This window comes from Molothrus aeneus, chromosome 28 (genome assembly GCF_037042795.1).
Source record: "Molothrus aeneus isolate 106 chromosome 28, BPBGC_Maene_1.0, whole genome shotgun sequence".
Taxonomy (NCBI): Eukaryota; Metazoa; Chordata; class Aves; order Passeriformes; family Icteridae; genus Molothrus; species Molothrus aeneus.
The window spans coordinates 1,001,770-1,013,817 of NC_089673.1; the positions used below are offsets into that span (position 1 = coordinate 1,001,770).

Genomic DNA, 12,048 nt, shown 5'->3' on the forward strand with positions numbered 1-12,048 from the left:
CTCGTGCACCCCACCTAAGCCCAGCTGGGAGCTGTGACCGTGTTCACAGGGGTCTGAGGGTGAGGGAAGAGACGAGGATCTGACTCCATGTTTCAGAAAGCTGATTTATTATTTTATTATATATATTACATTGAAACTATACTAAAAGAATAGAAAAAAGGATTTCATCAGAAGGCTAGATAAGAATAGAAAAAGAAAGAATGATAACAAAAGCTTGTGTCTCAGACAGAGAGTCTGAGCCAGCTGACTGTGATTGGCCATTAATTAGAAACAACCACATGAGCCCAATCCCAGATGCACCTGTTGCATTCCACAGCAGCAGATAACCATTGGTTACATTTTGTTCCTGAGGCCTCTCAGCTTCTCAGGAGGAAAAATCCTAAGGAAAGGATTTTCCATAAAAGATGTCTGTGACAGATCCCGGTCCAACTTCCACCAGGGAGGGTTTAAAATGCCAATAAAACCGGGAACAGTGGGAACACCCTGGCCAGTAGTGACACCAGCCCTGTGTCCCCAGGCTGTGTGAAGAGGTTCCCCTGCCTCTACGTGGACATCACCAGTGAGAAGGGGAAGATCTGGTGGAACCTCAGGAAAACCTGCTTCCGCATCGTGGAGCACGACTGGTTCGAGACCTTCATCGTCTTCATGATCCTCCTCAGCAGTGGGGCTCTGGTAGGTGCCGCCTTCCCCTGCCCCCAGGGCTCTGCAGCAGCTTCCCAGCCTGAGGGAGCCCAGGGAGGGTTGTAGGAGCATCAGGGGTAGCACGGTCGGGACAGATGGAGATGAGAGATCTCTGCAGCCAGGGCTGGAACTTGGGGTTTATTGCAAAGGGCCTGGGTGCAGGGCCCTGCTGGGAGCTGCCAGGCACAGCTCAGAGCAGGACTGAGAGAAGAGAGGGGGAGAGAGGATGAGAGGGTGAGAGAGTGAAAGGGCAAGAGAGCAAAAGCTTAAGAGAGTGAGGTTCCCATTCCAATACAATAAATCTTCTTCTGTGTTGAATATTCTGATTCTCACTAACCAATCTAGTACAAGATACAAATCCTAGAGCATTTCCATACAGCCTATAAGAATCATTACATTACCACACTGGGTTACATTTTAAACCCTAAAAACTCCTCTTTGGGCCCCTTCTGCCAAGCTGGCAGGGTCTGCTCTGCCCCTTGGGCCTGTCTGCAAGCAGAGGGTGTTGTTCCATCAAAAGGGGATCACCTTCAGCTGGCCACACCATTGTTTTCCAGTTGTTCAGTAACTGAGGGATCTCAAAGCTTGCTTTCGTTTCAATCTCGCTTATAGTTTCCATATTCTCAAAATCTTTTGCCAGACAATCATATTTATAAGGCTTTCCTGTTTCATCTTCCCCAACAGAGGGTGTTATATTTACCTCTTTGAGCCAGGTCTAATAAGCTTTTGGAGGCCTATAACACACCCAAGGTTGCTCAGCTACCCTTGGAGGCATAAAAATCAGCAGAACGGCTTCTGTTGCAGTGTTGGAAATAAAAAGGTTTTATAAAAGGCAAAATAAGAAACAGAAAAACCAAACCAAGTGCCAGATGTTCTTGCTCCTGGTAAAACACTTTACAAAAGCCATTAGTTTCTTTATTCACTTCTTTTTCTACTAAAGTGCCTAAGCAAAATTTTTTAGCTTCTGTCCAATTAGCTATCCTTGAATTTGAAGTGAAGTCCCCCGAGTTCTATGAGGTGTCTTTTCACTTAATCGAAGATAAAAACTTCTAAGCTTCTTTCCTTTTAAGACAAAAGACAGTTTTGTCACCCTGTCAACAGAGAGCACACTCCTACAGCAGGGGACAGAGCCCAGGCTCTGGGCATCTCCTGTGCCAAATGATCCAGCTGTGGGCAGATGTTTGATTTCAAACCCCATTTGGCTCAGGTCTAACACCTTCCAGGAGCCCTGGTCACCCTCCCCAGCATTCCTGGACCATCATCGACAGGCTGTGCCCCATAGCTTGAGGGGATCCACTGCCCACAGCCCCCACTGCTGCTCTGAATGCCGACTATGAACCATCTGAGCCATTTATTGAGCTTCCTGTGGTTCCTCATTTCACCACCACCATCACCAGCTGTCAGGAGGTGCTTGACAAACAGTTCATGGCTTTTATTTTGCTGTTCAGCACCTCCATTGGTGCCTGGTGCCCCCTCTCAGAACCTGGGTGTTCTGCTAAATCAACCTAATTCATTATCAGTGTTGGCCTGGTGCTCTTCAAGTGTTTGGGCTGGATTTAACCCAGGAAATACCAATTTCTCTGCAGGTTTGGAGGTGAAGAGAGAGGGAAGGAGAACAGAGGGACTGAGAGGCTTTTCAAAGGCTTTTCAGACACACTTTACATGTCTGCAGCTCGCTCTGAGGTGGTTTGGGGATGTCTGAGGTTGTAGCTGGTGCAGGAATTGAAAGCTGTGCTACCCCAGCTGTGCAGCACCTGGTCACCACACCCCTACCTCCAGTGCTTACTCAACACGGGGGTGTGGCACTCACCCCAGCTCCTCAGGCATTTTCAAAACTCCCAGAGCATCCCTGAGTGTGGATTGGTGTCCTGACTTTGAGCTGAGACACCTGGGAGCTGGATGCAGCTGGACCTTGGCTTCAGTGAAGCTCTGCTTTGGGGCCAACCCCACAAAGCCAAGCAGGAGCTGGACCCCAGGTGGATCAGCTCCTCATGGACCATCCTTGGCCATCCTTGGGCTCCAGCTTCCTGAGCCTTGGAAGGCAGGGCTGGGAGGAAGGCTGGGATCAGGGCACCTTCTGTTCCTCTGAACCTGGATGAGAAACAAAGCTCAGGTACCAACAATCCTCCAAGGTTTGCATCCCTGGATGATTCAACAGCTTCTGGGCTCTGTGTCCATGGGAGAGGAAGGCAGGGAGATGTGAGCAAGGGTGTGCTCTGGGATGCCACAGATCCCATGGAAGGATGTGACTGTCACGGAGCTCCATAGGGTCCCATGGAAGGATGGGACTGTCACAGAGCCCTGTGGGGTCCTGTGGAAGGATGTGGCTGTCACAGAGCTCCCTGGGGTCCCACAGAAGGATGTGGCTGTCACAGAGCTCCATGCCCCTTGCAGGCTTTCGAGGACATCTACATTGAACAGCGCAAGGTGATCCGCACCATCCTGGAATATGCAGACAAGGTCTTCTCCTACATCTTTGTCATCGAGATGCTGCTCAAGTGGGTGGCCTATGGCTTCAAGGTGTACTTCACCAATGCCTGGTGCTGGCTGGATTTCCTCATCGTGGATGTACGTGATGGGCAGGGCCAGGCCGAGGGGCTTGGGGCATTAGGGGCTGTTGTAAATGAACCCAGATTGTATTTTAGAGAATAATGGGGTGGCTCTGGAATGAGTGCTTATAGCATTACTTAAAATTACTTAGCATTACTTAAAATAATGGTCCTCCACAAGATGGAACACTTCATTGGTTGCAGGAACCTTTCAAACCATTCTGTCTTACACCCGAGCCAAAAACAGCCCCTGCAGTTCCACCAACCAGGCCCAGCAGAGCTGTGAAGGGACACAGGGTCTCCCAAATGGTCCATGACAGAGCAATCTGTCCTTTCTGTGTCTCACATCAATTCCACCCTCACATTCAAGAGGTGTCATCCTGCCCCTGGATCCCTGGATTGTCCAAGGCCAGGCTGGACAGGGCTTGGAGCAGCCTGGGAGAGTGGGAGGTGTCACTGCCCATGGCAGGGGTGGCACTGGATGGGCTTTGAGGTCTCTTCCAACCCAAACCATTCTGGGATTCTGTGACCCTTGAGGTGTCTGGTCACCAGGGACCCCAAGGACTCAATGTCCCTGTCCCAGGGCTAGAGGATGACCACCAGCCTGAGGGACTGGGGAGAGAGGGAAGGGCAGGAGCTGCAGCTGTGTTTCCACCTGAGATGCTGCTGATCACTTGGGCTGCTCCTTCCAGGTGTCCCTGGTCAGCCTGACAGCAAACTGGCTGGGATACTCCGAGCTGGGAGCCATCAAATCCCTGCGGACACTGAGGGCTCTGCGACCCCTGCGTGCTCTGTCCCGCTTCGAGGGCATGAGGGTGAGTGTGTCCCCATGTGCTGCTGGCCCTGACAAGGACACGAGAGCCCTCAGCAGTCCTCTGCATCATGGATGGTTTTCAGGGGCTCCAGACTGGTGGGATCAATGCTGAGGTACCTTTGGTCCAGTCTGACCTCACTCAGTGCTGCTGGGGGGGGCAAGGTTGGGCATGGGGACATGAAGGTCCCATCCAGGTCCCCCAAGGTCTTTTCTGTCCTTGCAGGTGGTGGTGAACGCCCTGGTGGGTGCCATCCCCTCCATCATGAATGTCCTGCTGGTCTGCCTCATCTTCTGGCTGATCTTCAGCATCATGGGGGTGAACCTGTTTGCAGGGAAGTACTACAGGTGTATCAACACCACCACCGGGGAGCTCTTCGAAATCAACGTGGTCAACAACAAGAGCGGCTGCATGGCCCTGCTCTACACCAACGAGGTCAGATGGGTCAATGTCAAGGTCAACTTCGACAACGTGGGCTTGGGATACCTGTCCCTGCTGCAGGTGGTACGTCACGACATGGGGTGTCACTGTCCAGGACATGTGGAGCAGGGTGGTGGGATGAGCATCAGGGCTGATGTGGGATGGGGTTTCTTAGCTATTTCTTAGCTCCAAAGCTGGTTTTTAACACCAAAAAAAAAAAAATCCCTTAGGAAAGGAGGGAAACTCCTAGCCAAGAGGAAAAGGGATGGGGTAGAAGATGGGGAAGATTTCACCAGGGAGCTGCTGCAGATGGGTGCAGCAGCACCAAATCTGGCACTGCAGAGCAGCCCCTGCCCAGCACAGGGTGCAGGAGTTGGGAGGGGAGGCTCTGTGGGACCCCTGCACCCCTTTGGAAAGTTCAGCCCACTCCAGCTGTGAGTTGTGGGGCCGTGCGTGGGGCGGGTGACGACTGGAAAAAGGACACACGTGTCCCCTGGGGCAGCTGGGTTCCACTGAACTCCCCACAGCTGGGCCAGGCAGCAAAGGGGAACTGCTCACCACAGCTTTGATAAAAATATAGATGTGGGCTCCATTATTGGGCAGGCTGGGGCTACTCCCATCAGATCCAGGGGAACTGGTGGCTGCAGAATCGGAAAACAACCCCAGTTGATGACCCTGCTTCTAAATTCAGCTTCCTCTTCAGTCTTGTTGTTCCAGCAGATTCAGGAAACAAAATGTGCAGCCCTTTTGTTTAACAAATCAGCAGCAAAGGCTGTAAGAGATGCAGTGGAGACCCTGTAAAAGACTTGGTGTGGTGCCCCCACCCTGCTGGGATGGGAATTCAGCAGAAGCAGAGGCAGGATGTGGAAGTCAGGGCTATGGAGGTGGCACAGTTTGGGACCGGAAAGGAGGCAGCTGGCCCTTTGGGAAAATTACTTCTAAGAGAGCAGAAGGGAGAAAAGAGTCAATTGCTTCTTTTCCCTGCCTTGTTTGCAGTGGTGTTTTGGAAAGTCACTGGTAGTCTCAGCCCCTGAATGGTCCATGCATATTCACCTGGGAATTTCCATATTTCTGGGACATTTTTCTTGTGGATTCAACCCCCGTTCCTCTCCTGCCATTCCCACAGAGAGCCCAGAGTGCTCAGAGCTAAACCTGGGACATGCACCCATCACATTCCCTTTGTTCCCAGCCACAAACTCCCAGAAAGTACATTCTCCACTGCCACAGAATCCTTTGTGTTGGAAAAGACTCCAGGTCTGACCATTCCTGTTCCCACAGGCAACCTTCAAAGGCTGGATGGACATCATGTATGCAGCCGTGGACTCCCGTGAGGTGAGGGGACACGCAGGGACACAGGGCTGACTCCAGGGCTGGATTCCCCCTGGCACACTGGGAACAGGAGCCCAGGGCTGAGACTGGGATGGATCCTTGGCTACAGCATCACCTCTGGCTCTGCCTTTTGGTGCTGCATCCCACCCTTGACTTCAGCCAGGACATGAAGGCTACAGGGTGGAGAAACCCCCCAAATGTATCAGATCATGGAATCCCAGCATGGTTTGTGTTGGAAGTGACCCTAAAGCCCATTCAGTGCCTCCCCCTGCCATGGGCAGGGACACTTCCCACTATCCCAGGGTGCTCCAACCTCTGTCCCACCCAGCCTTGGACACCTGGGCAGCCACAGCATCCCCCTGCTGAGGTGCAGCCATGTGTCCCTGTGCCACCCATGTCATTGTCACCTGCAGCCTGGCCCCACACTGGGCTCCCACCCCACCCCACTGCTGGGGCTGGATCTGCTCCACTCAGCTTCAGTTGCAGGGGCCAAAATCCCCATTCTGCCCCCACTGCTCCAACCTGGAGGGTTCATTCTTCTGCCTGCTGTGACATGATGTCCTCTGGGACCCCTCCAGCTGGGAAAGCTCACCCCATGCTGGAGAAGTACCTGGCTTGCCTTGAGCAATCAGTGGGTTATGAGAACAGAGCAGCCAGTGTTCAGCCATGAGGGTCAAAGAGTTATTAAAAAACTCCAAGTGTTTGAAGAGTGACGTGCAAAGGCTCTTCTTACTGTGACCCACCCCCAAAAGTGTCCCCACAGCAGAAGGGGTTTCCTACTATTCTCCAGTGACACTGGGGGTCACCCCACACACCTACAGGCCTCAAGGGGTGATTTTCATTGCCCTTTTTTAGCACCCTTTCATCACCCTCTGAAAATCCCTCAGGCCTCTGCCCCACCTGGGGCAAAGCTGGTTTGAGAGAAAATCCTCCCTGTTCTGCCAAGAGCTTTCCTCAAACTGGGGGAAGCCAATGGGGTCACCTTGGGGTGTCTCTGGTGAAACACAGAGCAGGATTAAGGGATGCTCCTTGGGATGAGGAGCATTGTCCAGGGATGGCTGGCCTGTCACCCAGCTGTGCTGATGTGACAAATTAATCCACTTTTCCTTTCCCCTCTCAGATACATTTCAGCCCTTGGAATGCTGATTATTGGGAAGAAACTCATCTGCTCATTAATATCACTGCAAAAGACATCCTTTCCCATTCCCCAGCCCATGCTGTGGGATCAGGGATCAAGGACAGGCATGTCCTTGTCCCTCAGTCAGTGTCACATGGATGTCCCTTCCTGTGGCTGCTCCAATTGGGAACACAGAGCCAAAAGTTTTGGAGCAGCCACGCCCTGGCTCTGTCCAAACACCACAAACCCCTGTCTGGGGGCTTGGGGACACCTTTTTGGGACAGGGTCAGCCTCACATTTCCCGTCTCTCCTGGCCAGATTGAAGAGCAGCCAATGTACGAGGTCAACCTCTACATGTACATCTACTTCGTCATCTTCATCATCTTCGGGGCCTTCTTCACCCTGAACCTCTTCATTGGCGTCATCATCGACAACTTCAATCAGCAGAAGAAAAAGATGAGTATTTCCCGGCTCCTGAGGGGCTGCTCTAGGCTGAAGGGGGCCAGCACAGCAGTGGGGTGATGGGACCAGGGCCACCATGGCCAGGACCAGGATGGATCCCAGGATTCTTGTCCATTAGTGGCTTCCTGCACTGGGCAAACAGCACGTGGAGCTTTGTGTCTTGGTCACAGCAGTTACAGAGGACTTCATTTATGGGTGCAGAGGGAGGAAGCAAAGGGAGGCTGAGTTTTCTCTTCCCTGGGCCATCACTTTTATTTTCTTTTCCCACCCTGGGATCATTTTCCCATGCACAAGGTTGAGACTCAACTTCTCCTTCCAAGCCAGGAGCAGGGGAAGAGGGTGGGCAGGGCCAAGCACACTGGTGGTGCTGAGCAGGCTCTGCAGGGCACAGAGAGGACACCTTGCTCCCAGCAGGATCTCTGAGGGGCTGGAGACACTTGGTGGGGAGGGACATGGTCAGACACACTTGGTGGGAAGAGAATTCCTGAGACTAACAGCGGTGATTGCCTTTATACTTTGGAGGCAAAGACATCTTCATGACAGAAGAGCAGAAGAAATACTACAATGCCATGAAGAAGCTGGGCTCCAAGAAACCCCAGAAGCCCATCCCCAGGCCAGCGGTACGTTGGGCTCATCCTCCTGGAGTGGAGCACACAGGGAGCACTTCAAGCCACCAGCTGTCCCCAAGGGAATGAGAAGGGTCCAGGGAAGACCATTTGCCCCATTGTTACTCTTCTGACAGGACCTGGCCAAGAGCTGGGCCTTCAGAAGAGGCTGACATCAGGCCACCTCCTTTGGGCCTGCCCTTTAGCCCTTGGTCTGCTGGCAAGGGCAGTGATGGGGTTTCTTTTGCAGGAATTTGGGGTTTTTTCCTAGTTCAGCTCCCAGCTCCTCTCTGGCTCTCTTTTCTCTCAGGGAAAGCTCAGCTTTCAACCCCCCAGAAGGGACCCTGGTCCAGCCAAAACATTCTCAGTTATGATTTGGGTTTTGTAGCCCTGCACAAGGGAGGTCCTTCCCACGTGTTAATTTGTGCCCTGTGGGTGTAATTAGCAAGTGGCTGTGCCCTGTGCCCACTCCTCCTGGCTGTGGCATTCCCATTCCTTCATCCTGAGAGGCACTGGGAGTCTTCCCCCCATAACTTTTGGGGCTGTGAGAGCCGTGCTGGCCACAGCCCTGAGGTTTCCCACACTTGTAAATATGGTTCCTTCTTCTCTTTCTGTTGTGTTTTTGTTTTGTTGTGTCTGTCCTGTGTTCCCACCTCTTCTCTGGTGCTCCATCGTTGCCCTTATGTCCCTCACTGCAGAACAAAATCCAAGGGAAGGTGTTTGACTTCGTTACCAAGCAAGTGTTTGACATCACCATCATGATCCTGATTTGCCTGAACATGGTGACCATGATGGTGGAAACAGATGACCAGAGCGAGCTCAAAACCTCTGTCCTCTACAAGATAAACCTGGTCTTCATCGTCATCTTCACCGGCGAGTGTGTGCTCAAGATGTTCGCCCTGCGCCACTACTTCTTCACTGTGGGCTGGAACATCTTTGACTTCGTGGTGGTTATCCTCTCCATCCTAGGTGAGTCCTGCTGCTCCCACCAGTGCCTCAGGGATCCCACAGGACAATGATGAGTGGAAGTGGTCTCACCAATCCACACCCACCGGGCTGTCACTGGACCCTGCTTGCACCCATCCTTTGAGCAAGACCAAGACAGCAGGACCCTGGGACATGACAGATGTGAAGCCACTCCAGGCTGGATGAGGGGCTGGGGATATTTCTGCTCCTCCTTTATCATTGTAAGGGGCCCCCGGCTGGGTAATAATTAGTATAGACTCTATTATTCATAGAAGGTTCATTAATAATAATCTTTATTAAGAAACTTATTGTTCTTATAGATAGTTACAAAACAGTTGGACTTCATTGGTCCTCTAATTCAAACACGATCACCATTGGCTAGTTAAGAAACCACCCTTTGGTAAACAAATCTCCATAACATATTCTACATGTTCACAATACCAGGTGCAGCAAGATATGAATTGTTTCTTATTCTTTTCTCTGATGTTCTCACAGCCTTTTCCCAGACCGATGCCTGGGAAAGTTGTGTTTCTCTCTGTGGCCAGAGAGCTGCTCCCACACTCCTTGGTGTTATTTCCCTTGGTGTTCTCTTTCTCTGAAACAGAGCAGCCAGATTTTAACCCTTGGGTCTCTGCTCAGGGATTATTTCTTAATGTTTTGCCTGTCACTGGAGGAGCCTTCAGGGTGGCCTCACCTCACTGTGTCTGCCCAGGTGGAGCCAAGCAGCTCCCCTTCACCTCCCATCAGTGGCACAGCAAACTCATCTGCCCTTCCTCCCTCCACAGGTATCGTCCTCTCAGACATCATCGAGAAGTACTTTGTGTCCCCCACCCTCTTCAGGGTGATCCGGCTGGCGAGGATCGGCCGCGTGCTGCGGCTGATCCGAGGAGCCAAAGGCATCCGCACGCTCCTCTTTGCCCTGATGATGTCCCTGCCCGCCCTGTTCAATATCGGCCTCCTGCTCTTCCTCGTCATGTTCATCTACTCCATCTTTGGCATGTCCAACTTCGCCTACGTCAAGAAGGAGTCGGGGATCGATGACATCTTCAACTTCGAAACCTTCGGGAACAGCATCATCTGCCTCTTCCAGATCACCACATCAGCGGGGTGGGATGGGCTCCTCAACCCCATCCTCAACAGCGGCCCCCCAGACTGTGACCCCGAGCTGGAGAACCCCGGGAGTTCAGTGAAGGGAGACTGTGGGAACCCCGCCATCGGCATCTTCTTCTTCTGCAGCTACATCATCATCTCCTTCCTCATCGTGGTGAACATGTACATTGCCATCATCCTGGAGAACTTCAGTGTGGCCACGGAGGAGAGCAGCGAGCCCCTCTGCGAAGACGATTTTGAAATGTTTTATGAAACCTGGGAGAAGTTCGACCCGGATGCCACCCAGTTCATCGCTTACAGCACCTTGTCTGACTTTGTGGACACCTTGCAGGAGCCACTCCGAGTTCCCAAGCCCAACAAGATCAAACTCATCACCATGGATCTGCCAATGGTTGCTGGGGACAAAATCCACTGCCTAGACATCCTCTTTGCTCTGACTAAGGAAGTGCTGGGAGACTCGGGCGAGATGGATGCCCTGAAGGCTACCATGGAGGAGAAGTTCATGGCTGCCAACCCCTCGAAGGTTTCCTATGAACCCATCACCACCACCCTGAAGAGGAAACACGAGGAGGTGTGTGCTACCAGGATCCAGAGGGCATTCCGGCGGTACCTCCTGCGGCGCTCGGTCAAGCAGGCGTCCTACATGTACAGGCACAGCCAGGACGCGCTGGGCAAGGACGCGCCCGAGAAGGAAGGGCTGATCGCCACCAAAATGCAGGAGATCTATGGGAACTCTGGGACAGATGTGGAGACAGCCCCTGCCCTGGGCCTCAAGCGCATTCCCAGCTCAGAGACGCCCCAGGATGCTCCTGAGGAAGCACAGGTTTGGCGTAAGGAACACGTGGTGAAAGAGTCGCTGGTGTAACACGAGGAGGCTCCACCTCTGGCCCAGCCTGAAGAGACTTCATTTGTATCTCCTCTTCAAAGCTCTTCCATGCACAGATCTCTAGACCTTAGATATTGAGCTAATTTCAGACATTTCAAGCAACCACCTTGAATTTCAAAGCAGGCTCTCCTCCTGATCCTGGCTTTTACAGCCCACTGCACTTGCAAAGAGTTAAATTCTTTTTCTTATGAGAACTCAAATGTGAAATCTGTTGTCGGTGAAAGAGAAACAAGTTAGTTTTGAAATCATCTCATCACGGTAACGATGGTTTTCAGGCGTGAACAGAAGATTATGGTTGTCCTTTCACTTAAAGTAATTATTTATTAATGTTATTTCACAATTAAGAGATTTTCCTGTATTTTATTCTTCCAGAGTGCAGCCAAGCAACCAGTAAAGATGAGCCAAGTGAAATAATATTAAGAATAATTACGGAAAACAGAAGGTTTTGTGAACAAAAATCTCCAAAGTCTTAAAGCAGCACCTTTCTTTTGAACCTCTGAATAAGCTTGATGATTATTTTTTGTTACATACAAGAGAAAGTGCAATTATGTCTTAAAAATTGGTTTGCAAAGCCAAAGCAAAGCATCTGCAGGTTTGTTCTCAGGGTTAAATATCAGGTTTTCATATTTCTCTCAATATGCATTGAAAGCAGAAATCATTCAGGTCTCTGTAGGATGAATGTAAACACTATTTATAGTCAGTATTTTTACTCTGTCTTCCCATTTCCATCCAGGTTTTGTGGCAGGAAAGCAATGGGCAAAGATAGGATTTGGAAAAACATCCTCCAAGAATCCCCAGTCCCCGGGACAAAACTCTCCAGGGTTTTTTTCTAGCCCTGTTGCAAGAGGAACCGTCCCACTGGAGTGCTCTTGGTCCAAATGTCCTCTTCATTAGTGTTAATTAATGAGATGCATCCCCAGGGACAGGAGCAGATGTTTGAACAATCCTTTCCGTGAGCTGCCTTAGGGGTGCCCAAAATCCCACCCAAGCCCCAGGTGGCTGCATGGAATAAACAATCCCATTAGGGTGTGAATCCCAAAATCCTCAGGCAGAGCATCCTTCCCCAGGCTGGGGCTGCAGAGAGGCCCTGGTGGCACGTTCTGGATGGGCC

The 12,048-nt window shown here is 51.5% G+C and overlaps 1 protein-coding gene across 1 annotated transcript in view; it reads left to right on the forward strand.

Annotated features, from left to right (window-relative positions):
- SCN4A (sodium voltage-gated channel alpha subunit 4) overlaps nt 1-10,916 on the forward strand; it is a 37,944-nt gene extending 27,028 nt beyond the window's left edge. The window contains exons 17-25 of the mRNA XM_066566696.1: nt 518-672; nt 3,076-3,249; nt 3,923-4,045; nt 4,268-4,546; nt 5,741-5,794; nt 7,227-7,364; nt 7,886-7,990; nt 8,674-8,944; nt 9,727-10,916. Of these exons, the coding sequence (XP_066422793.1) occupies nt 518-672; nt 3,076-3,249; nt 3,923-4,045; nt 4,268-4,546; nt 5,741-5,794; nt 7,227-7,364; nt 7,886-7,990; nt 8,674-8,944; nt 9,727-10,916 (2,489 nt within the window). The remainder of the gene's footprint in view (nt 1-517; nt 673-3,075; nt 3,250-3,922; nt 4,046-4,267; nt 4,547-5,740; nt 5,795-7,226; nt 7,365-7,885; nt 7,991-8,673; nt 8,945-9,726) is intronic.
- The last annotated feature ends 1,132 nt before the right edge of the window (nt 10,917-12,048 follow it).